The sequence below is a fragment of the Gymnoscopelus braueri genome, assembly GCF_963280865.1.
Source record: "Gymnoscopelus braueri genome assembly, chromosome: 1".
In the NCBI taxonomy this organism is placed as follows: Eukaryota; Metazoa; Chordata; class Actinopteri; order Myctophiformes; family Myctophidae; genus Gymnoscopelus; species Gymnoscopelus braueri.
The window spans coordinates 37,648,970-37,676,266 of record NC_137603.1 but is presented as its reverse complement, the minus strand read 5'-3'; the positions used below and the strand labels follow the sequence as shown (position 1 = coordinate 37,676,266).

Below are 27,297 nucleotides of genomic sequence, written 5' to 3'. Positions count from 1 at the left end.
GAGTTTGGAATAAGGCATAGGTGATGAGACTGGAAAGAAAAGGGGAAGGGGAGTGTGGGAGATTGGACAGACTGAAGGGCTGGTATTATCCCTCTGGGGCCTTATCTATCTGTCCATCATTTGCAGGGGCACGGTTGTGTTGGGATCCTTTATCGGGACAGCCTGTTGAGCTCGGGGATGGTGGAGGGCTCCCCCCTCATTCCGGGTGGGGCCTGAAAGAAGAAGCTAGCCCTTGACGAAAGATGTGAGGACAGGTCACCGATAGCCGTGCCGCGGGTGCCTTTGTAGCCCCTGCACAGGGATTTGATTGACAGGGCCATTTATAATTCCACGTCTTCCACTTCTCTGACATCACAGAGGCTGTTCTGTTAGCTTTCCCTACGCATCCTCTCCTGCGTCACCTTCCCTCCTCCCCTTCTCTTTCTGATAAGGGGCTGAGGGAGGGTGAGAGAGAGAGAGAGGCGGGGGGGATGTGTGGTTGTAGCAACAACACATTTATCTGCACTCGGGCAATGGGAGCAGCCACTCCCTGTGGCGCCGCGGTCTCCCCTGGCAACGACCTCTGCCGAAGGTTGGCCTCGAAATGGGACTAGAATGAGCTAAGTTTCTGGGGATATAATAAGACATTTAACACGATTAAGGACCCTAATGTAATCAGCATTGTTTCAGCTACAACTCAATTACCTGTAATGAAACAGGCTCTTTTCCCTTGAGATGCTGGGGGCGTTTGCTTAGCTGGTGGTCTGACCCCACTAACACTGCAAGAAGAGAGAAGAAACCCATGGCGATATCATGCAAAGATAAATTAACACCACACATGCCAAGAAATGTACGGATATACGCTACTGTGACACAAAAGCACATAAAAACGCACAACACACACAAACACCTCCCTTTGCTCTTACCATACCCCTCAAGGCATGTCACCAACAATGGACTGATGAACACTGGAGTGGTCTCAGTGCAGACATTCCTCATTAATCCGCTGTTCCACAAACAATTATCTGTCTGCACGGCTTTTATGACAATGTCTCATCTAAAGTAGCTGAAGGCACCCCACTGTGCTGGCTGCATCACTCACCCTGTGCCTCCAAACAGGTATCGACAGTCTTGGTCTGTGCAGAGAGTGAGGTGGGGGGGCTTTCAAAGAAACCCATCCATCTCAGGCTAGATTGTCTTTAGTAGCCATTTTGCTTTACGCTGCCTCCATAGCTGCCAGGACACACCCAGCACTTGAAGGGACAATTGTTTTTCAACTTCAATGCATCAAGGTTATGCTCGCAGTAGAAAATGCCCATGTGATTGTGAGGATTTGGGCTGAGAGTGGATAGTCATCAATGTACTGCAATCAGAGTAGAGTGATTTTTCTATGGCCTTGAATTCAGCGGTTTACATTCAAACAATTGATCGATAAAGGTACAGGCATGTGAAAAAAATCCATAACAACTGCATAAGATATTTTAATTTTCTTCCCATGAATGTCAACTAGAGACGTTCCCATGGAAACTGGCCTGTCCCTGTCATGCGTCTCTCTCTCTCTCTCTCTGTCTGTCTCTCTCTCGCTCTCTACCTCTCTCTCTACCCCTCTCTCTACCTCTCTCTCTACCGCTCTCTACCTCTCTCTCTCTCTACCTCTCTACCTCTCTCTACTATCTATGTGCCTCCTTGTAAATTCGCTCTCCCCTCTGTGCCCACAATAGGCACTCATGAGCGGTCAGTGCCCACTGTGCCAGGGAAATAATCCTCATGTGTTTATCCCCGTCTAGACAGGATTGATTGAATACAATTTTATTCTAGCCTGATTCGTTTGTTCTTTGCTCACCTCCAGGGGTGCAATGCTCACTGGACGGCCTTGCACGCCGTGCCGGAACCTATTTGACCAGGAGCACACGCATAGATTTAAAACTAATTTAAATTCGCACCTCAACAAAGTTTCCAAAGGCTCCCGACTCACACCTAACGAATTAACATAGGAATAAGCCTAGATGCATATCAATTGTCCATTGTGTGACTTGCAGTGTAGGTGTTAAGCGACGTGCGCGTCACGTCATTGAAATAGAGTGCAAGAACATACCAAATGAGCATTGCATGCCTGCTCACCTCCATACGCCAAGTGTGAAGGATATTTGACATCCACAATGACCCCATCACAGTAGCAGCTAGTGTGATGAAGGTTAGCTGGACGTTGATTGAATACACAACAAAATGCACAATGTAGTGGGTGGCTTCCGTAATCCAGCAGTAAAAAACAGAGCTTACTTTGGCTGCACAAGTGTCAAAATAGTTGAAAATGCAAAAAGAAAATGAAGTGACACCGCTTCAAAGGGTTTTTGGGACCACGGATAAATTAAGCTTGAGGCATTTTGTAACTGTTACATTATGGTGTTACAATGTAACACCTTAATGGAAGCTATGCTCCTGCTTCCGTTCACTAATAGTCCTAGGGCAAACATCTGGTCTGTACCAGAGTGGTTTAATTACAATAAAACATGGTCATTCACAAACAAACCGCTAACAAAGATGTGAAGTCCCTTTTGAGTTAAGGCAACCTGCAGAAAACATCTATCTACTGCTTAGAGTTACTATTGATCAGAATATGAAGATTGTTTTGCATTGTACCGTGGCGTGGTCTGATTTTGCCACATTTTGGGTTAGGTTAGAAATGCCGTGGAAGACTTGAGCTTGTCATTAGGGGTGTGAAAAAAATATGCATCTTCAAGACGAGGATAGAGGACATTCATAATAAATCTTGTGCTAGTGCTGGGCACTGAGTTCAGACTAGTAGGTGAAGCAGGTCAACTCACAGTCCTACTCAAATTTAACAGTAAGCTTATGTGTCAGTCGGTTACCAGCGGAGGTCTTGAAGTGTGTTCTCTTAAGGTGACAGCTAGTTACATGGTCAGAATATGCCTTCTGTCATCTACAGCACTCCAGAGCACTTTTTACAGTCCAATAGATAAAATAACTACCCCTGTCAGGAGTTCTCTGGAACACCATCCATTCATCATCCGTCTACACAGTTGTGTGTGTGTGTGTGTGTGTGTGTGTGTGTGTGTGTGTGTGTGTGTGTGTGTGTGTGTGTGTGTGTGAAAGTTACACTACAGATTGTGTAGTGTACAAAAATATTGGCTCCCTGTCAGAATAAATATTTTTTGCTGCTCCATTGGGTACACTTTGTTCCTTGCTGTACTTACATCTGCCAAAGTGCTATTGGATGCAGCAGTTATTTTCCTCTTCTGGATTACGCATTGTGAATCCATCACAGCGTTTCTCAAATTTGTCAATGGTTTATTCTCTTTGTTTGTGAGAAGCTCTTCCAAGTCATGTGCTCTACCAGAGATTCTTCTATTCAAGCCAAAATTACTTTGCTCTAGATATTCTGAGAGATGGATATAATAATAGATCAACTGTCAACTTAAAAAGCCTGCACAGTTAAATTGTATGACTGTTCAAGAGACAATTGTATGGTCTATTCAGTTTATATATGTTAAACAAAATATACTTACCCAGGGATTTGATGAATTTAGATTAAACTTTATTTTTCCTGCAGTGCAGTCACACTGTTGTTGAACAAGACAAATCTATTGTGATGACACAAACAGACTGTGTTTCGTAATTTCATCAGCCTGTCAGTCTTTTGAGCCTTTGTACATGATGACAAAGTGCCTCGGTGACAGTTTTTATTAGACTCCAATCTAAAGTCGTCAACTGATCATACATTTTTCACATTGAACGAACAGAAGAGCCCCTGCTCAGACGAGATGGAGCCTTATCTTTCCCTTTGTAACAGAGGATCAGGACAACACGTACCAAACACCTGTTCCAACAGTCCAATGGGAAAACAAGCTGCGTTTCCTCTCAGTGAGCCCTGTTCAATTTGAAAGGGAAGGTCTGTTCTCATTGCTGATTTAGCTACTTAATAGAATATCCTTATTAAGCAATCCAACGTTGGGGTTTCATGAATCAGGCTGTACTAAATCTGTGCTTAATTAAGTATGGAAATAAAGGGTGTGCGACTTAAATCTGTCACCACTTTTGACAGCATCTCACATTCATGCTGAACTACGTAAAAGCTCACTCATGGAGTGTAGTGCTATAAAGAATTCATCGTCCTGTGGTTGTCATGCAATATGCACAGCCACTTAAGAACGTCACCACCTCACCTTCCCACTAAACTGAAATTCACAGTGAAGTGGGTCACATACGGTCAGAAGGGATCATTTTTGTACCTTGCCGTTCATCCCTGAATGCCTTTTCTTCTAGAGCTGAACAGGAACAGAACTGCCGTCTTTGATTTTGTAAGGAAGGTAGTGTTTGGGGTTTCCATAACATGCAATGAATGTTTGATGACAAGTCAGAGTGGAGCGGAAGTGTAAGCATTTGTCTCCCAGAATGGACGCTAGATATTTATGTAGCCTAGGAAGCAGATTTGGCTTCCTTCTCTGTTAATGTGAGCCTTAACCGCCCACAGAGCCTGTTGGTGTTTACTACCCCTCAGCTTATTATGGAGATGCTCTCTGTCTCTCTCTCTCACACACATACACACACACACACACACACACACACACACACACACACACACACACACACACACACACACACACACACACACACACACACACACACACACACACACACACACACACACACACACACATGCTAAAGCTAAGGAGCCTCTGAAAAATCTTCTCCACTAGTGCTTCCTTAGACACTTAAAGAAAATAGCATCCTTTATAATCTATTTATAGAGCAATTTATGTTCTAAAATTGTATGAGAATTGGTACGATACAAATAATGCAATATTCTCTGTATTATTCACTTAAAGAATTACAACAGCAGTTCCAAACATTGAAAACACAGTAATTCAAAATCCCTTCAAACTAAATGGAGAAAAAACTAAAGGAACATATAATGTGAAATGTTCAGGCAGGTTAACTCCATCAGTCTAAGATGAAGGTGATGAAAGCTTTAATCTTTCTGTTGAATACAATGACTTAATTTCCTTTACTCTTTTTCTATACTCTCTCAAAAGTGCTTTGTGACTTGTCTTTTAAAATGCCTTTCCACTATAGGACTGAACAACGTGTCACTGTTGAAGGCCAACATTGAGAATGTGGCCTGAACATTATTCAGCACAACGGAGCAGAAATTTGAAAAGCACGAAAAAAGATCAAGCTCTCCCTGAAGCACTGAAGTCTTCAATTAGAGAATTAATTACCTCTTGCAGTGGACACTTGCAAGTGAGCCAACTGGAGCCAAATGAAGTGCTAGTAGCCATTGAATAAAGCAAAGCAATTATTGCATAGGAGGATTTCATTAGTAAGAAAATTCATTTAGAACATTGACTAAGACTACACAGCTCAAAACCCACATATCTAATGGATGGTTATTGTCTTCTTTTTGAACACTTAACCATAATTATTCCCTCTCTGCTCACAGTATGATCTCTGAGCAGCACTGCCATCGATCAAATGTCTTCACACTTTCACTAACTAACTCTTCATATTGGGATGGAGCTATTGCCTCAGTGACTCAAATTGGTCCTATTGGCAGACTGTGAGCTCGGTGTTGGCTGACACTGCGGAATTGATCAAGCATCCAGCCGATAAGAATCCGATTGTTCTGTCGATGTGAATGGCCGGTGAAATAGGCATACAAAATATGTTGAGGGAGGAAAATACTTTGCGACAAATGGATGTTAGTGAGGGTTTCACATGAAGCATTTGAGTTTATATGAATATAATGTACATGTAAAAGGCTGTACTACAATGTACTACAAAAAAATAAAATACACTTTGCTAGCTATTAAACTCTCAGAGGCTCTCAGATTCAATAACATGTTGAACATCTTTTAAACATTTGTAGTTTTTAGGATAGATGTGATAGGATAGAGAGGCAGACAGGAAACTATAAGAGAACGTGATTCTATGGTCTAGGGGTGAAACAATTAACCAAACAATTGGTTTTGTCAATTAGGTAGAAAAATAACCTAATTAAAGATATGTGAGTGCTTGCCCTTGTTCCATATAATAAAATGACACGTTATATTTTTGAATCCTAGGTTTCACATATTTCATATATTGTATCATGCCACGCAATATTGTGATAAAAACATGACGATATATATCGCCGAGACAAAACACTTTATTGTAATTTTTTTTTGCTGTTGAAAGATACATGAGTGCATTTTGTGTGTTGTATGAGAGAAGTTAGCTTACCATTAACACAGCAATCATTGTTTAATTATCATCACTGGCTGTCTTCCACCCTATCTTTCAAGGGCTTTTTGGGGAGAAAAATGTACTAGTCACAGCTGATGCTTGTTCAACAAGCATTGTTGACCAGTTTCAGCAGCAAGAGGCAATAATATCTTGCAAATAATCAAATAAGCATGCAGCCTTATCTAAGAATGCATCAAAGGAATTATAAGCAACCCTTTTTTCAAGCTATTGTGTTGAAAATAACTACACTTTTGGTTGGTAAAGTTGAGATGACAACAGCATGAGAACTCAGAGCTTCGTGTCATTTATACTGTATGTAAAATGCTGTATTGATACTGTATGATCATGTATTATTCAAATTACATTATGGTCTAAATGAATCACACAGTGATGTATCTAAAAAGTAATTGACAGATTAACAAGTTATTAAATAGTCATTAGATGCAACCGTAACATGGTAAAGTTACTATCCAGTCAGCTACCAGTGCCTTCTCTTTATGGCCCCTTTTTGATTAGTCGATAATAACAATATCACACTTTACTTATTACTTATAAAAGCCTATATTCCATAGGTGAAGCATGGAGGAAAGGAGATGAAACAATACTGTAATAGTCTGTTTTACCTGCACAGCAATGAGTACTGCTCCTGGAATTTACCTCCAGTCTTAGTTTGTCATTACTGGTTTATAAATAATTCAGAAACTAGTCCATAGCCAGGGATTGGTGTGCCCCAACTACATGCAGACTTTGGGGATGCGTGCACCACAACTCTGCGCAGACTTGGCAGAAATGCTAATAAACAGCTTACATTTGGGAAAATGGAAAAATCGGTCCCTGCCAATGCTCAATGTGCAATTTCAGGTTGAATGGCCTACTCATTGATGAAAACATTTGATTTAGACTGAGTTTTCTCAATTTTATAGCACAATATTAAGATCGAGACAATTTTCCGCATGAACAAATATTGGTGTTGTTTTTCGCCAGTACTAGGGGAGCAAAACATGTCTATATGGAGGTCGAGGATGTTTCAGCTCGGCAACTATATAGCCGCTTGTTAAGACTTTAAAGTTGAAAGTTGCTTCAGTCAACAGTGTGGAGGGAGTCTGTGGGTCATCTCTATCTGCCAGACGAACAAAATGGGTTTTACACACACGTTGAGAGGGATGACAGGGAGCTGCAGGGATGTATCGCATCAACATCCTCACTCTCACCGGGAGAGACCGATGTGTTAAAACTACTCACATCCACACCCGGTAATAAAGCCCCTGGACCAGATGGGCACCGGTGTAAAACTGAGTGGATCTGATCAGCTCCTTCTGAAGTAGTCTCTTGTTTATGAAATAACTTGCCTTCCCTGTAATATCTATCCTAGTCACCATATGGAGGTAGTCTCATCAAATGCATATGTGATATTTAAAATATATTCTTCTTTTAAATATCTCTCTCTCTCAGGATGAAAAAAGTTCTCACTTGTCTCCCAGGGAAACTATAAACTCTTATTTCAGTGGTCCTTTAACTGGTACTGATTTAGTCAAATTATTATGTATTTTGTCTATCCAAGGAGAAAGGCAGCCATTCAGCATTAGAATTATGTTGAATCCAAAGGGACATCCCTAGAACCTACCTCGGGTTCCCTTAAGCTGCTCATTGTCATTCTATACAGTACCTGCTTTTAATTAAGAATAGTGTGTGTGTGTGTGTGTGTGTGTGTGTGTGTGTGTGTGTGTGTGTGTGTGTGTGTGTGTGTGTGTGTGTGTGTGTGTGTGTGTGTGTGTGTGTGTGTGTGTGTGTGTGTGTGTGTGTGTGTGTGTGTGTGTGTGTGTCTATGCGGGCATGCGCACACAGTTTGCTCGCAGGCATGGTGGACAGTCATTCTCCTTGTTCGGAGCTCAGTGGCTTCATTCTGCTCTTCTAATCTCTATCTCCATCTCTCGAATGATGGACACATTCTTTTATTGTCATTCATGTGATTAGAGATTTTGCTGGCGAGGCTATGCAGTTGATGTAATGTTCAATGAATCTAATGTTCTGCAGCAGGTTCACTGTCAGAGGAGGGTAAGATGTCCCACTCCTTGAACCATTCCCTGTTACCTGTGCACATGTTACTGTGTTGCAAACCAGGTTATGTTTTTATATTCATGCACTTTGAAATTTGTTAGATGTTGGGTTTTTTGTGTAACAGAAAATAGTTTCCGAGGGATCGACACTGGAGCAGCTCGGACAGTTTAAGTCTTTCATTCAGGTGCAAGTACAAAAAGAAATGAATGACGTTTCGATCTTGCGATCTTCCTCTGAGTCAAAAGGCTTAAACTGCATCTGTTGTCCCTGCTCCTGTGACGCACCGGACTTGCCGTTAAAGGCTGAGGCGCACCGGTAGACTCCCTTTGTTATAAAATAGTTTCGATTTGTAGTTTATGATCGAACATATCTGTACATGGAATTTGTGCTTCCCACTGAAGTCATACTCATCTTGCCAGAATAATGTTGGCGCTGCTGCTCTGGATTTGCATTCAGTTTTGAATATTGCATGTTAGAAACCAGTTCTGATTCCCAACAAGGAAGTAGAGACCACGTGCAAAATCCAATTTTCAATTAAGCTAAGAACCCATATAGCATTAATGCTAACTAGAGTGTTTGTAAGTATGAAGTGAAACTACGTACACTATGGATGAATGAAAAGTGTGGTGTGTTTGAAACTTGTAAAATGTAAAAAACTAAAGAATAACAACATAGACATATTGACATATATCAAAATGAGACATATTGATTTAAATGGAGGAGAACATGATAAACATTTGCTTTGTGTGGCGATCGCGCATCTTTGGCTCACACAGATCAATCCGGCTGAACTATGATATGCGAAGTGATATCACTCACCAGTGATCTTCTCTTCCAAAGCTGAGCGTGCCATTATATTCCAAAGCTAAATGTTGCAATCAGGTTGCTCTTACGACCCAGCCAGCTCAGCCCGCCAGTCACCTGTAAAGACAAAGCCCACAGATAAGAGCAGAACACGCAGAGAGAGAGAGAGAGTGATGGGCCTTCACATCAGACATCATTGGTTTTTGCACTGCAATCACAGGTCTTCATCACACGCTCATAATAAGTGTTGAGATTGGCATCACGGCACCTCTGTTCGATAGATAGCGCCGGCAAGAGGTGTGGAAAATGAAGCACCCACAGCCGATTAAATGGAGAATTGTAATTAATTGTAGTCGATAGTGTTGGCCCCGATCAGCACTTCCTGTCTATAATGCCCTGCACAGTAAAATCATCAGTGTTAATTTATCCATTTGTAACCCTGTGAGTGTACAAATGGAACCGGATGGACGTTTGTACATTCTGATAGATTAATGAACACTCAGGATTTTACCGTGTACCATGATCCAATCCTAATGCACCTGAACACACACACACACACACACACACACACACACACACACACACACACACACACACACACACACACACACACACACACACACACACACACACAGATTACCTCTATAGTCATGTGATCAGGACAGATCTGTCCGATTTTTCATATTCCATCCTGATTGGCCAAGATTGGCATCTAATGTTTGTAGGAGTGGTCCATTTGGAATAAAATGCCTCAAATCATGAACGCAGCATCTGATTGCCGTGAAACTTCACATTGGCCTGTTATAGCGCCACCAGGAGACCGATTATTGGAGAACAATTTTTTTGCTATTACTCCTACAGCTTTTGTTCAAACATCACGCAAATCGGTACACATTATCTCTATAGTCATGTCATCAAGCCAAACCCTTTCATACCCTTTTCACATTTCATCCTGTTTGGCTAAGATTGACTTCTACTACCTGACCTTGCAGAGACCTGTGCTCCGAGGAGCATTTTCTTTATATTTTTTTAGCCAGGATTTTCCTATTGCAATATATTCTTCCAGGGAGTCAGGGTGTAGTGCTATTTTTATTTGGGTAGAAGTGAGAGAGCATGCCTGTGACGCACGCTCATGCGCACAATGAAAACATGCACGTGCAATATGAAAACATTGGGCATTACATTATGAATAGCATTCAAATGTGAATTATATACATAATTATGAATGACAAAAAATACACACATCAGCAGAATACAGCCTGTACAAGTGACAAAGTGTAAATATTTGTTTTAGTAGCCTATGTTTGTGTAGGATGTGAACTTTCAACTACCACAATGAAAACTGCTGAATTCATTAACTGGTTTAAAAGCTTTTGACCAGAGCTTTTTATGGTGATTACTTTCACTAGGCTATCAGACTGCTGGCGAGCTCAGATTTGTTATTATTAATATATTTTTTTGCTTATTTCAGAAAAAAATAAGCTTTTCCATTCAGACACATTCCAGGATATGACTGGTGTCATTCCATAAAAACAATAATTGTTTAGGTAACACCACTGTGTTCCTGCCTTTCTTCATAATGTAAGGGAAAAACAAACAAAGGATTTTGCAACTATACCGATGGGGTTGGTACCGGCCTTTAAGTGGTTAACAGAAGATCGTTTTGCCGAATCCGTTAATTTGGCAACGACTGATCGAGTCATTTAAGGTGAAAATCAGCTGATTTAAAACGGTGGCCGATTGATCGGAGCATCACTAATACTATACATATCTACTATATTCATGCATATGTAATGTATACAGTACTCTCACACACAGACACACACAGACAGACAGACAGACACACAGACAGACGCACGCACGTGCGCACGTGTGTGTGTGTGTGTGTGTGTGTGTGTGTGTGTGTGTGTGTGTGTGTGTGTGTGTGTGTGTGTATAAATGTGTGCATCTCCAGATAAAAAAGTCTTACAATTGTGGTGCGGTTGGCCAAAGAGCCAATAGAATTCACATTCTTTGGAGGTTCGAAGGAACAAGCTTTAATACCATGGGTGCAGTGTAGACGTATGGTACATTTGTGTCTTTTCAAGCTGCTGTTCTCCCAGCGCTAGTGACAGGGTGCTGAGTTTGGACTGTGTCTCAGTCCAGGCCAGGAAGAGGTGTCTCTAGCTAGCGGCTGGAAGCTCTTATCTTTAAGTGTGATTTACCCCAGAGCGGATTTGAAGAGGTGTGTGTGTGTGTGTGTGTGTGTGTGTGTGTGTGTGTGTGTGTGTGTGTGTGTGTGTGTGTGTGTGTGTGTGTGTGTGTGTGTGTGTGTGTGTGTGTGTGTGTGTGTGTGTGTGTGTGTGTGTGTGTGTGTGTGTGTGTGTGTGTGTGTGTGTGTGTGTGTGTGTGTGTGTTTGGGGGGGACAGGGCAACCCACTCATCACTCAACAAGCCTTCAACTCTACTTCCTGGGTATGGACTTTCAGTATAGTTCTAGTGCGCAAGCAACACACATTCTCTATCTCTCACTATCTTTCATCTCTCAACCCTCATCCCCCTCTCTTTTCTTATCCCCTTTTTTTTCACCCTCCCTCCCTTTTTCCCTTTTCTTTTTCTCATCCTCTCTCTCTCACAAAAACTCCCATTACCAAGGAGACAACCACAGCCTACCCAAACATTCAGGAGGCCCTCCATGGTAATAACACAGCATGGAGGTTTTCTTTTCTCACTGGTAGATGAAGTGGCCTCCTTCCTTTTTAGTAACAGCTCCGCTTTCTTATTAACAAACCAGAGTGTCCTATTTGCAGTTTAAGCATGCGTTCCTCTTAATTGAAGCCGTTGTTTGTGATTGTTGGGAGTGTGTCCTGTTGGTGTTGACTCCAGATCAATAGTTTCAACTGTAGGAAATAATTATTTGCACTGAGATGAAAGTTTTGGGGTAGAGCAACACAAGCAGCCTGTGGATCTAGACTTTTTATAATTAGTGTGGTGTCTCTCTGTGCCACATAGCAAATTAGCATCCTCCATTGGGGATAAGTGTTTGCGCTGCACCACTGTGTATTTGTGTGTGGGCGGATGGGTGTGTATATGCAGTTGTGCTTGCATATCTGAGGGGCGGTGAAAGCAGTTGCCTTGTTGGCCTCTCTCACACTGAAGACGTTATCTTGAATATGGAATTCAAATGTTTCACTCACCTATTTTAAAGAACAAGTAATGGCCACTGACCACTGTCATGCATTCAAAGTTAGATGATCATATCATAATTTGTGTTGTAGCTTTGTTGATACGATCCAGAATTATCCATACTAATTGGTACTGCTTCAGTCTAATTTATGCTTCAGCGAACAATTGTTGTGTGCCAAGTAACAAAAAAGAATAAAAACGTGACTTTTTTTAGCCCAACATAGTGTTGTCACGGGTTACGTGATGCATTGAAAGTATGTTACGTGACTCGTGTAAACACTTTATTCCCAGCTATCTACACACAATTTTTGCCAAAGCAAAATTTCACACCCTTCTCCTCTTTCTCTTTAGGTATGCCCAGGTTTAGCAACCAACCAGCACCAGCAACTGTGCATCTGGGTGATAGTCAGGTGCTGATGTGTGACGTCAACCCAGACCTGGTACCCTACACCCACTGGGAGAAAGAACGTCAACTTCTGGAGATGGACACCAGGATATTCCAGCTGCCCACCGGAGCCCTGGTGGTCAGTAACGTCTCGGAGGCCGATGCAGGGCTCTACCGCTGCCTTGTGGAGAATGTAGGACCAACCAAGTCTAGCGAGGAGGCTCAGCTTCAAACTGTGCCAGGTAATCTCTTAAAAAAGCTGTAGTTATATTGAAAGTAAAACAAGAAGGGAAGATACTCTGTGTCGACACCATGCCGCCACAATATGATAGTTGGTTCTTATGGCAATTTCATGTGAAATACCTTCATATTAATTCAGTACTGGGTTGTGTTTCAGCAGTAATTAATGAAATATGCATTGTTGTATAGACATGATTCCAGTTGCTATCAGTTTGTAACATACAGAACCAATTTGTGCCCCCCCCCCCCATTATTATGCTTTCATCATTTTTCCACCTGTATTTTCTTCCACTGGTATATCGTTCGGCATTGTCTTGGTCATATCCATGATTACTGCATAATAACTGCAGCCACATACTATATAATTGTGAACCCTACAGCAAAACAGGTAATTGCACCATTTGATTATAGAAGTACGTGGCGTTCCCATCTGCCCAGCTCATTACCTCTAACAGGAACACATGCACACATGAGCAGACCCAAGAGCAGCACTGAGGTTGAACGACTAAAGGAAAGATAGAACTCCCATTGGGGTTATCAGTGAGGCTGCAGTAACTCAAAGGGGAGCTGAATTCCTCTGTGGCAGCGTGTCTCATCTCCCCCTTCCAGACATTTTATTTACTCAATTGTTAAGCACCAGGCCCCTGCCAGCAGAGAGAAGATATTACAGGTCATAAATCAGCATACAACAAGACCCCACTGAGGGCCTCTATTTTTCTTTATGACCCTGGGATGTGTGCCGTAGTGGCGGAAAGTCTTGCATGTGTACAGAAGGCACATGTGTAAAGCAATGTTTGGGAAACATTTTGTTTGGGTGATGGCAGATGTTATTGTGACAGAAATACATTTGTTTTCATTTAAAGGCCAGTCCACACCAATGATTTACGACGCGACTCCTGGCAACATGCAACTACTTGCAACCATTATCCCCAATGGAATTGTCTATGAAATTAATTCAAGGACCCCAACGGAAACAAGTCCGCAAGGACTTTTTTGGTCGGACCTTTTAGACAAAAGTATTATAAATGTAACTGTGTTGTTTTACATTCTTTTGCCTAATAAAATTTTCAATCAATCAATCAAAGTTGCAAGGAGTTGCATTGGTGTGGACCGGCCTTAACACGGTTTTGTTGCAAGGAGTTGCGACTAGTTGCATTGGTGTGGACTGGCCTTTAGATTTGTCTGAGTCAAAATGTATCGTCTCATCGAACCTCAATTAACTCATGAGGTTCTGCTGAGCGATTTAAATTCCAACTCCATCCCAGTTTTGAATGGAGACTCAGCTTCACTAGAAGTCCTACATGCGTGGAGAGTCAAAGAAACTGAACCCGACTCTGACCTCCTGGTTGTCGCTAGACATTACCCATCCATTGAGTCACACTGGGAATTGCAGTGATCATATTTGAGCCCCCAAAGAGATCGCTCCAGTTCATCTGTCACTCCCGTCAACGTGGACATCAGTCATCGGACCATTTCAGCTGCGGTGTCAGGAAGGGACTTGAGCCTTGAGTTTGTTTTGAATTAGTTTTTTTTAAGACGGATGACACCCACTCTGCACGACGCATCACCGCAGTCCCAACCCTGACCCTACTTTTCTTCTCCCTTGCAGAAACGGGGGATGAGAGGAAGTTGGAATTTCTGGTGCCGCCTGTAGCTGTGACCAAGATGGTGGGGGCGAGCACGCTGCTCCCGTGTGTGATTACTGGCCACCCTGCCCCCAGTGTCCGCTGGATGGTTGGAGACAAGGTCCTGGAGGAGAGGTAAGGTCATGAACGCTGGGTTCTGTACATTGTAGTGACATTGTAATGTGCAGATGCTATAGGGAAATGAAAGAGAAATGTACAACATTTTCACACAAAAAAAAAGGTTTTAGAGGAGCTCTGCTCATATCAATATGGCATCTGGTGTGCTAATGCTGCTAGATGCAAATGCCTGTTTCGGTTATCGGAATAATTTGTTCAACTGTTATTCCGAAGCCAACTGGTGCACTGTAAAAATCCTTACAGGTCCATATGGTTCCATTTGTTCACTCGTACAGTAAGATTTTAATGGAGGATTTTATTGTGAACTGTGTGAATACCATTTTTCTCTGGCTGTCCCACATTCCCAGCCCCTGAGAAGCAGCAGAGACAGTAAAGTGCTGCTCCTTTGTACACCAGTGCCAGTGGCCTTCCAGAGCAAACATGTTTAAAGTGCTGGCGCCTGCTCCCTGAGGTGTTAATGCCATTCTGCCACTTCTGCCCCAAGAGCCCTAGGGGGGTAGGTCCTAGACGTGCCAACACCACCACTTCAGCTCGGAGACGAGGGCTGCAGGGTTGCCAGCTCAGGGGAAGTTCACAAATTAAGTGCGGAGAGAGGGTGTCACAGCCGCCTGTGCCCTCAGTCCTCTGGCTCTCATTAGCTCAGACCTAGCAGTCCAAATCCCTGGGAGACAATTGTATTGGACATTGGAAAGTTTCATTCTCACCAATTAAGAATGCTTACCTAACCCACATAGTGCCCTCAAGTAAATAACTTTACTTAGGTCAACTCAACACCAAACGGCTTAGATCGAGCCCATTCATCTCAATTTACAGACCTAGACTGGAATTTTTCACCATCAGTGGAATTCAATTTGAGACCATCACATGGCACCCACAAGGCTCCAATGTAGTGTCAGCCTGAATACCATTAGTGTCTCATTTTAAAGCTACTGTAATCCCCAACAGAGGAACGTAGCTCAAAATGTAAGTGTGTTTAACACCATATGGAATTGTCAGTGAGTACGTCTGGCTGTCAGCGGGAGCTGGCTAATCGGGGAGTTATTAAATTATTAATTATAAAAACACTGCCCAGAGTCTGTAGCTTCCCCCGCGGGCGCCTCCGTGTGTAATTAGCAAGATGTGCATTTAACAAATGGGCGAGGTCCTCCTCATTTTGCAGTGACCTGCCCCCCACTGGCACCCCACCTCGAAAACACGAAAAGGTGAATTAATTTCATCGGTGATACGTTGGACTGCAATATGGACACTGACAATTAATAACGGCACCAAGTGGAGTGCTTTTTTTTCCTTTTGAGAGATGACTGTCGCTCTCGTGTCTACATTACTTGAGAGAAGACGAAACTGCTGTCAATTAGTAATGGGGTTGTGTGCAGGGGGCAGAATGGAGGAAAGAAAGAGAAGGGGGAATCTACATGGAGTTTCTAATTGGTCTTTTGGATGAGAGCACAGAACAAACATGTCTTTTAAAGTAGTGTCAGCAAAGCTGCAGACATAAGAAGTTTATGAAGACACGTAAACCCTGGCATATGGCTATGAGGCTTAATTTATCCTTCATCACATGACCCTTTAGACAAGCATTGGTTGACGAAAATGACATTTTCAACTATAATATCTTGAAAATACATAATTTTTAACCCATGAAATGGTGACTCCTTGATGGAGCTGATTATACCTGGCTGTAACTAGTAAATCAGCTGACGTGTCCAGGTCATCCTTTCTTCCCTAATTCCCTCTGTCTCTTCTGTCAACTTGTGTCACCCCTATAGCTACTTTTATAAAAGCTGGTTGCAGTCTGAACCAGGTAAATGATGTCTGATCGGTTTTTCAAAAGTGCTGCACATCTCATTAATGGCCAGTTGTCCCCCTGGTAATTACATTTCATAGTCATCCCACTAGCTGACTGGTTCCCTCAGAAAACCTTCAGGACTAATTGTAATCCTCCAACAACAACAACAGAAATCTGTCAAACTTGTACAATTCCAGTCTTCTGTCTTTGAATCATCTCATCCCCATGTTAGTTATGAGATGTTAGAAAGTTGGATGTTGTCTTTTATACTGCAGGCTCCACAGACATATTCCCTGCCACCACACCGTTTGATGCCTTTGATTGAAGACCAAGGCAGAAGTAAGACTTGAGCTGGAGATGTGTGGATTATAATAGTTATTTTGTTTAACGCCATCAGCTCTTAAAACATTGCCTTTCATCAAGTCAGTCAAAATATTTTTAGATTGGAATTTTAATTACAACAATAATAATAAAAGAAAATCCAGTCTGTTATTGATGTTTAGTTTTTTTCTTGGTCTCATTGTTCAATCTAGTGAGTCTGTCGGCATGGTAATGGATACCTGTACTGTAATGGCAGTCAAATAAACCCATTCAATCCGGGAACGCATCTGTGTCATTTTAGATTTCTGTGGCTTTTCAAAAGGCGCTATGAGCTTGTAGATCTGCTATTTTAGAAACATCTCGAAAATGTGTGCATATCTTTGAATATATATATTTTTTCAAAGCGAACATTTGTAACTCAAATCGTTGCTTCTGGGGGGGTCCCTGGAACTAAACATTTTGAGATGAGGGTCCGGGGCCAAAAGCATATCTAAAAATCGTAACAGCATGTTGCTACTGTATACTGTATCAGTGGTTTTCCATGTCAAGGACCCCCAAAATGATATGCATTTGGCCGCCATCTCAAAATACGTTGTTCCAGGGACCCCCAGAGGAACAGATCGGAGTTAAAAATGTTTGCTTCAAAACATACTGTATATATTCAAAGATTTGCACAAATGTTCCAAGATTTTAAAAGAAAATAGCAGATCTACAAGCTCATAGCATGGCACAAGCTTGTATTTGTCAAATTGACCGGCTTCATCGGGAATCGGGCGCTCTCATTTTGCTAAGAGATACGTTCTATAGTTTAATTGATATCAATTTATTAGTGAATTAATTTCCTAAAATCAAAGCGGCACGTATCACAAACACGGGATCCGATCAGCACCGAATTCGAATCGCACGTCGCGCGGCCTCCGACGGTATTCCTCCTGGCGTATTCCTCGCATCCCGGCGACCGGCGTCGGCGCAACCACACTTTGCAATTTCCCAGAATTGCGAATATTCTAGTTATTATTGTTATTCTTTCGTCTTTAGTTTTAAAAATTACTCTGGAAAGACTGGGCACTGCACTCCCTCAGTTCCTCGCCTCCTCTGCGATATGTGCTCCGAGTTTGACGTCGGTCAGTCAGTCAGCTGGCTCTCTAGATACGCCAAGGACAGATTCACTCACACACGCATGCAGAGATTGTGCGCATTTATAGTAGGATAGCTGTGACCTATCCATCACTGTCACTTAGGCTTTGGAAACCTATTACTAGATTGCCCAACATAATGCCATCTCAGTTCAGCAGTATCATGACAGAACATAACCTTGCAGGCTGTTCAGTTAACGTGCTGAATTTGAATCCCCTTCGACTCTGCTTGGTGCCATCCTGCATTCACAGCATGCAGGACTAGAGCTTGTTTCTTTGAATTCTCCCATGCGTTTGGGTTTCCTCTACCTGCTGGTCCTGACTATACACTCATGAAAAGGACAGTCAGCTTTTGTTCTTGTAGGGGGGGAGAGTATCACTCTATCACCTAATAGAATTCCCAAGCAGTCAATAAAATGGATGAATTATGTATGGCGCCGAGCGACAGGGAATTGACAGAGCATGTAAATCAACCGCCTTCAAAAACCTCCAAGCCATCTGTCTCTTCTGCTCCTTGTCTTCATTCCCTCATTTAAATATGATTGTGTTAATTATATTTACTTATGTATGAACCGTATGTGTGTGTGTGTGAGGGGGGAGAGGGGGGGGGCATGTTTGTACTGGGATTGTAACAGGACTATGGTCTAAGCTCCGCACACACACACACACGCATGCGCACACACACACATTCAGTCACTTTCGATGGCCTTGGGAAGTCCTTGTACTGTAGTGAGTGAACAACAGAGCTGGGCGGTGGATGTTTCAGCTGTAGTGAATTTCCACTTAGCCTAGCCTATACAGTATATCACAACCATCTTACGTTTATCAACACCTTGTTTTTAACGTACAGTACAGCATGGTCTTTACTCTGGCATGTTTTTGCTCATACCCACTTAGCCATGCGTGTTTATTAGGAGCAATACACTGTCATTCTTAGGTGTGTGTGTTTGGGGGGATTACCAATCGCTCCTCACCAAAATGATGTGATGGAAAATATTCCATAACAGTCCTGGAGAAATGTTTCAAATGGGATTTTAATCGCCCAGTGCTCAGTGAAGTTGTGCGATCCGCTGTGTTGTGACAGCTCCTTCAGCACAGCACACGTTGAGTCAGTGGTTTTATCGCCCTTTTAAAAGACACTTCAGTTGAGCAAATGCCACAGACTTTTCAGCTAAACTTGGCATCCTATGGAGGTAATCAACAGTGATTACACTGTTGCCTGAGGTTACTTTCTGCCATAGAGATACTCAAAACTTGAACCTGTCTCGCTCTCTGCGCAGATGAAAGCACAGTAACAACAACACTATGAAACCTCCACCCTCAACCTATCACTGTGATTTTTCACAGTTTTTCCAAGTTTGCACACACTCTATCCTCAAAACAATTCAAGGTTAACTGCTTTCTTAAATAAGAAAAGCACCTGAGATGTGTTGCTATAAGACGAATACAACAATGAAAGTGCACTTTTCCACTGTGACACTGTGTAACCCATCAGAGACACTACCCAGCAGTGTTAATGGCTTATGATTTTCACTGGCTCCTTTGTTCAGCATCACTATTAGTAGGATTGATTGCACGTTTCCACCCGGTTCTTAGCTCCCACTGCCCCCTCAGCAGCAAAGTGATTGTGCTATTATTGGTGTTCCAAGTGCAAGGAGACGGCATAGAAGCACATTATGTTCCACTGTAGTTGGTTGGTTGCCAAGCAGGAGTTGAAGTGTCACCAGAAGACCACAAAACATGATGGCGTTTATCTAGTTTGTTGTTAAAGGCATGTGTTGGGGAATTGCAGAATCTTGTCTAGGATGAGTTGGTTGTAATTTCATTTGAAAGTGAAAACATAACAACAAACACACACACACACACACACACACACACACAGTACACACACTGATATATATGTGTGTGTGTGTGTGTGTGTGTGTGTGTGTGTGTAATGCGGGGAAATCAAACTTAAGTACAGTAAGATCAGCTCGAGAGTTTTGATACTTATTAGACATAAAGACAATTTTCATGTAAATAGCCGGCAGCAAATATACTGTTTTCTTTCAGATAGGCATGGGAACTGCGGTTAGACTTGTATGGAAGAGCTCACGTTTCTTCCCCGCAAGTGGAATGATAGATGGCAGCAGTAGAGTGAGCTAAGGTAATGGAGTGCTTTCATTGCCATGTTGGAGTTGAGAAAACAAGACACGCAACACTGTTCTCTGCCAGTGGAGCATGAGAACTCTTTTTAGGCTGTCTCTCTGTCTCCATCACATCACAAAACACACATGCAAACAGACCAGTTCTCCTTCTTGTTTCCCCGCAAGGCATCTACTGTCCTTGTCTTGCCTTCAGATCATTATGACACATTACAAGTATTTAATCTTGTAGTTGGAAGTCATCGTGTGTGTCTTACTTGCTTCCTCATTTACCTACTTTTCCCTCATCTATCTGTTTTAATGAATGAACTCAAGTGGTAAAATCTTATGGGCTATCCCCATGTGGTGCCTCTGGACCATATACTGTAGAACTGTACAATACAGTAGCTGAAGGTTTGGGCACACCGAATCATGTTTGATTATTGAGATGGAGCACACACACACACACACACACACACACTCCCCCATGCAGTAGCATACAGCACATTAGGAAACTCACAATTATGGATATTATGCAGGTTAAGGAGCTGCAGGCTTCATTGTAATATGCGCCAATCAAAAGATTGGTTTAGTCTCGCAGGTCCTCTCAGGGCAAAAAAACAAAAACAACCAAATAAAGTAGGGTATGCAAGAGTTGTTCCCATTTCAGGGGCCCTGCAGCTTTTCATTATGAGCCAGAGGGAAACAAAACCGTTTTCATGGCTGATTCACTCGAGAAGCCGCAGCCAATACACTGTTGTTTATGTTTTTTTCTTTTTTCATCTTCTCCCACCTTGACTTTTATTATTTTTACTCTTTGTGTTTGACCATATGGCGCATTTGGATGGCAACAGGTGAAAGCCAGAAGTCGGCAAGTTTAAAGGCAATCTGCCCACTAGATTTTGAGAAAACTGGAAACAAGGGCATAAGGCTGGCGCTAGAGGGAAAGCCATTGGGTCACCAAAATCAGTAAGAGCCATTCTTTCGGGAGATTCAATATGCACAGATAATTCCATGGCAATCCAGCCGGTAAATTGTGAGATATCTTGTTTGGGAGTAAAATGTGGTGGAAGTGGAAATTCTTATCCTAGTTTGCTATCTGCCAATTGTGAACAGAAAAGATCTGTTCCCTTTTCAAAGCTGTTCCATAATGCATGGCACTGATTACCGATCCAAAGGGGGAAGTTCAGTTCAAGTTCACTCTCAGCCGCAACACCTGGACCTTAATAGTTAGCATTCACAGTGCAGGCAAGCTAGCAGAGGGAGGGACAGGGAGGAAGGTGGGTCAGGAGAGAGACCCAACAAAGTTTATAGTTCCGTACTAACTTTAGCCGTTAATGATAAACAGCCCTTTTTGTTGTGACAGTTGTGATTCCTCTTTGTGCTGCTGATGGCATGGCCCACGTCCCAGCAGCACTGATTGCTCTCTAGCAGCATAGCCTACTCCATCACCGTACGCACGCAACACACAAAGGAGATATGCAGGCAGGGTACTGTTGCCCCGGTGTACTGACCAGACCAGCAGCACGTAATACAGAAGGCTGAGTCACCTCTCAAACTAAAACTTTTCTATTCCCCTGTCCCTCTGTATTGTATGAGTGGTTGGGACAAGCTTAAGGCTACAGTGTAGAAAAATGGAGGGGCTTATGTTGTAGCCTTCTGAATACGTTTTTGATCAAATTTTCTTCTTGCTGCATACTGGGGCGGGACTACAGGAAGAAATAGTTCTGAATTAAACATGACTGGCAATAATTGATTTCCTTTCCAACACTTTGGCAGTGAATGGCACCATTTTATTAGGGCTGTAACAGTACATGCATTCATATTGAATCATACAGTACAATAGGTCCATGGTTTAGAACTAATTTTGAACCAAATAAGTTCAGGGGTCCTTGAGGGGGTTCCAGGGGGTCCCCAGCAAAATAAGTTTATATAGCATCAAAATCTGTTTGACCATTTTAACCCTATATACATGGATTATTTGACAATATTGTGAGCTTGTAGATCTGCTGTTTTCAAGTTTTGGGAATATTCTATTTTAACATTTTAACAAATCTTGTATGGGGTCACTGGCACAAAAAGTTTGAGAACCACAGTCCAAGACCACAGATGAACAATGTTTTGAGTGTAACATCTTGAAATCAATGTAATTAAAGTTTGTATTTGAGAACATTTACTTGATAAACAAACAAATAAGCACAAATAACTTCGATAGATTAAGAAATACATATTTTCCATTTAAACCCTATTCAAAAATACCCGACTCATTGTGAGGTTTGCTATTTTTGAAAATAGTCACCTAATGACATGCCCAAAATGGTTGGAAGTGGTAAATATCAGCTGCATAATTTCCGATACAGATGTTGTAGAACAAAGAAGGAAAAAAACAATACAATAATGGCTGATATATCGGCCAGGCTCTAGAGTAAAACCTATGTACAACTAAATAATATCCAACTAGAAAAAGTGCTCCTCGGAGCACAGGTCTCCGCCAGGTCAGGTAGGTTATTGTGGCCTCCTGGTGGCGCTATAATAGGCCAATGTGAAAAGGTAGCCATTTCTTCTTAGGCCTTGCACGGTAATCGAACACTGCATTCATGATTTGAGGCATTTTGTTCAAAACAATTGTTTTGCTAAATTAGACCTGCTGGTGGCGCTATAACAGGCCAATGTTAAAAGGGTGGCATTTGCTCCTCAACATAGTGTGAATGTGCGTGCAAAGTTTGACCGCAATCGGATGCTGCGTTCATGATTTGCGGCATTTTGTTCAAAACAAGCCACTACTGCAAACTTTAGATGTAAATCTTAGCCAATCAGGATGGAATATGAAAAATCACAACACATCCGTCTTGATCACATGACTATAGAGATCATGTGTACCGATTTGAGTGAAATGTGGATAAAATCGGAAGGAGTAATTTAAAAAAATATGTTGGCCTCCTGGTGGCGCTATAAAAGGCAGATGTGAAAAATGCAGGTCAAAGGTTTTTCCTTGACCTCTAGGGAGTGCGCTTACAACGTTTTACACAGATCGGTGCAGTTATAGGTAAAAACACGAATCGGCCTGTTATAGCGCCACCATAAGGCTGATTTGAACATTTTCAATTGGCATTTCTTCCTCAGCATAGTGGAAATGTACGTGCAAAATGTCAAGGTAATTGCATGCTGTGTTCATGATTTGAGGCATTTTGTTCAAAACGGAGCACTCCTGCAAACTTTGGAAGCCATTTTTAGCCAATCAGGATGGAATCTGAAAAATCTGAAAAACCAGTTTTGTTTAATGACTATAGAGATACTGTGTACCGATTTGTGGGATTTTTTGGACAAAATCTGTAGGAGTACTGTCAAAAGATATGTTTTGCACAAATCGGCCTCCTGGTGGCGCTATAAAAGACCCATGTGAAAAAAATTGGGCAGAGGTTCTTCTGTGGCATCCAGGGAGTGTGTGTGCACAGTTTCACTGCGAGCAAGCCAATGGTGCCGGAGATTAGCTGTCCACAGACAGAATGACACACGGACGGACGGACGGACAGGGGGCAAAACATACTCTCTCGCCATGCCTTTCGGCCTGGCGGAGACAATAAATATATAGTGTGATAAAAACACACCGACTAAGATTTAGTAGTAGTGAAGCAATACACACAATGATAATAGGGTTTGTAAGTGTATACATGGTAATTGGACAGTTACAACCATTTAACAGTTGCAGCCATGAAAAACACATGACTGAGTTGAGATGATATAGTTTGTATTTCTATTAAATGTGAAATGTAAATGAAAAGTATTTTCTCAGGCATTTCTTTTTTCTTAACCATATAAAAAATGGATTGAACATCGCATTGGTTCAGTGCAACATACTGTACAGTAATACTGTATAAATTAATTTAGTGTTGCTTGCTAATAATGGTCGCACATTAGCATACCACCAGAGTTTTTCTCAGATGTATATTTAAAAGATTAAAATGTTATAAAACACTATGACAGAGACGTGTGATTCTATAAATAGAATTTATATCACAGTTGTAAGATTTGCACATCAAGTCCATGAAGAGAGATTGAGGCCAATTAGCAGCATCTCACCCAATCTGCCTAACACCTTCACCTCATTGGGTGTCTGTGCGCACACATGCATTCATCTACTACTCTTCGTGTGAATAAAAAGTGACAGAGAAAATTATGAGATGCTTAAACAGCTCTTTGCATGTGAATACTGAATGATGTATTTTTAATTAGCACCCCTCTTACCTGCGCCTCTTGGCAAGGAATCGGCTAATGCTCAAGATGGCGTATTCCTACAACAAGGAACCTCATTTCAATTTGAAAAGCAGTAAATGGCAAACACCTTGACAATGGTGCTGTGCGCTTCTGCATCTCTAAGACCCATTCAGCTCAAGCCCGTTTACTTCGGCTCTTTCTTTCTGTCTTGATAATGGCCACTTTTCTCATTCTGTGAAGCACTTTAGATTTAGCAATTGGCCCTTAGATCTGCTTATTATAAATGTATCCAGAAATTGTGCAGTAGCTGTTGAGAATGTGTCTGCCTTTTTCATTACAATAGAGCCTATTGACCTCCTCCATGGTACAGTACATGCAACACAAAAGGCCATGAATCTATGAATAGATGCCCAGCTCAGTGACTACGTTTGAATGCGTGTCTCAGTAGACAGGGCCTTTACATGTGGGGCTTTGCAATGAAAAATAACCCATGGCCTTTAGCTTGGCCTTTGGCATTTCTGTCTTGTTGTGTTTAGCAGTGTGTGGAATCAGAGAACAAATAATTATAAATACACAGTACAAATCCGGAGTGTTGATTTACTTAAGGGTCCATTTTTACACACTCAGAATTTAATTACGTCTGTGTAATCTTAAAGAACCTGTAAACCATTGCTGGCCCTCCCTACAGTATGCTTGTGCTTTGTTACGCATGAAACCAACCAGGCGTGCAAGGCAAGCATAAGCGCACGGACGCTGCTTTTCTTCCGCTACATGTTAATGATACAGCCGTTCTCACTCTTTTCCCCCCCTGCTCTGGGTGGACTTTTTTTTGGTCCGTGCTCATTGTCATAGAAATGCATTGTATTTAGGATGACCAGACGTCTCGCTGTGGTCAAGTTTGGCGAGAACAATCACATGCAAAGTGCAAACCTGCGTGCACAATAAAGCATGTTTCCGATGCTTTTTTGGGTGGGTTTGGCGCATTTACAAGCCCTATGATATACAAGCCCCATGCTGCACGTCCCCCTACTACCAGTGATGTCACCCCAGTGACAGCAGGTAGAGAGCCACTCCACTGCCCCACTCCAGGATACAGACAGACAGATGGCCCCAGGGCCAATTCTGCCAACAGTCTGAGTAGAAACCAGTGAGGGAGAGAGAAGGAGGGTGTGAATGGAAGTCCCAGCTAGTCCGCACTTTGTTTAAAGACAGTTCAATAGCTGGCAGAAGGGTTGCTTTCCGCAGAGCGCCTTTCACTGCCTCTGCGTGTATCTCCACCCCTGTGGCAAATTATAGTGGCTAATCTTGCCGTCCTCTGTCACTGCACAGTATCATTCACTCGCTTAGCTCTCTCTGTAATTTACCCTTCTTGAGCCAACCTTGTTATCTTTATCTCTTTCACTCTTTTTTTGTTTCTATGTCTAAATGCACAGCTTTTTTATTGATTTCGTTTTTTTTCCTTTCTCCTCAATGGGAGGTGTAGACTGCTCTCCCTGGTGGCCTGATGGGGAAGCTGACAGCTTGGGCTGCTTAACATGGGGTTGTCAGAAGAATCGGGTTCGCTGATAGAGCGTGAGGTTAGAGTTAGTTCCGGGTGTAAATGGTTATTTTAGGAGTTCCCTGGTGGTTCAAGCTGTTACAGTAGTTCTGTAACCATGTACAGTAACTACAATAACATGTCACAAGTTTGAGTTCTACCTCAAAATAACCTGAAATATGGACAAACTTGTGTCTGGTTCATGATTTTTCTGCGTGCAGGATTGGTGTGTTGTGTGGGATTGTGATAGCCTGGTAAACCCTCCCTCCGGAAATCTCAATTCCATTTCATTTCTGGAGTGAGTCTGGCCTGATCCGCCTTTCTGCAATATTGGCTATGTATGCCAAACGGCCGAACCTATCAGCGTCGTCGCTCATTGTTCTGTGATTGACAGCTTACGTTGGCCAATCAGGTGGCGAGTTCGAGTGAGCCCAAAACACGAACGGCAGCCATCTTTTTCTGTCCGCTATATTCTCCGCGATTTTTTTACTTCAAAAAGCTCTCTAACTTCTATTTTGAGGCACGGAATTTACTTATAAGATATCGTTTGGATAGAATTTAGTTGTTTAACTTCATATAAGTGGTCAATTAATCATGACAAAGCCTATTTAAAAATAAAAATTTAGAGAACCGGTAGGGGTGGGCAGTGACAACCATGTATCCGAATAAGGCAACCCATTTTGGGCCCCGAAAGTCTCAAAAGTCCCGTTGCGTCACATTAGACTGGTGAACTGCTGATTGGCTGAAGGGGAAAAATTATCATTGGCTGAAGGGGTTGTCAGTCAACGGTATTACTCCCGCCCAACTCCAGCCCGCAGCCAATATTGCAGAATGGGCGATCAGGCCAGACTCACTCCTGGAATCAAATAGAAATGAGATTTCCGGAGGGAGGGTTTACCAGGCTAGGATTGTGACTGTAAACATTCCAAATCACTGTCTATGTCATAGTTGTGTCAAATTTAAGTTTATGCACCCGCAGCTGGCACTGTGTGAAACTGACGCCAATATGCCAACTGCCCCTTGAAATACGGAATTGTTTGTGTAATTAATAAAACAAATGTCGGGTCCGCTGTCAAATCAATGTGGGATGCATTTTGTGCCATGTCCATTTAGCGTAGAGTGACAGTCTGAGGTAGGCACAATAATTTCATCTGATGAAAATGTAATATTCTTCTTTCCTACATGCATGTAAGGCAGGAGTTACAGTACTTTGATATTCACTAGGTCAGGGTAAAATGTGTAGGCTTATGACACAGGATTAATTTGTAGAACCACAGAGTTAGAAGCCCCCCTCTGCACATGACACGGAGGCTGTTATATTTAAGGAAAAAAATTTAAGAATGAAATGTTACTGTAGTTAGTTTCATTCTGCAAAACAAGATCTATGTAATAAAGGATCCACAGTTCCTCCAGTGAAGCATTAAAAAGTGTCTTCATAAATCCAGACTGAGGCAAGGTACAGTACTGTATATCAGCAGAGAAACAGTGATGTTCTCATTCCAGAACTCTGTATTATGAAAATGGATTAAAAACATCCCACAT

At 42.2% G+C, this 27,297-nt stretch overlaps 1 protein-coding gene across 4 annotated transcripts in view; it reads left to right on the top strand.

Moving 5' to 3' along the window:
* Positions 1-27,297, top strand: part of neo1a (neogenin 1a) — a 184,619-nt gene that overhangs the window by 82,564 nt on the left and 74,758 nt on the right. For all 4 annotated transcript variants that reach the window (XM_080438552.1, XM_080438551.1, XM_080438550.1 and 1 more), the window contains exons 3-4: positions 12,601-12,876; positions 14,484-14,634. In XM_080438552.1, the coding sequence (XP_080294678.1) occupies positions 12,601-12,876; positions 14,484-14,634 (427 nt within the window). The remainder of the gene's footprint in view (positions 1-12,600; positions 12,877-14,483; positions 14,635-27,297) is intronic.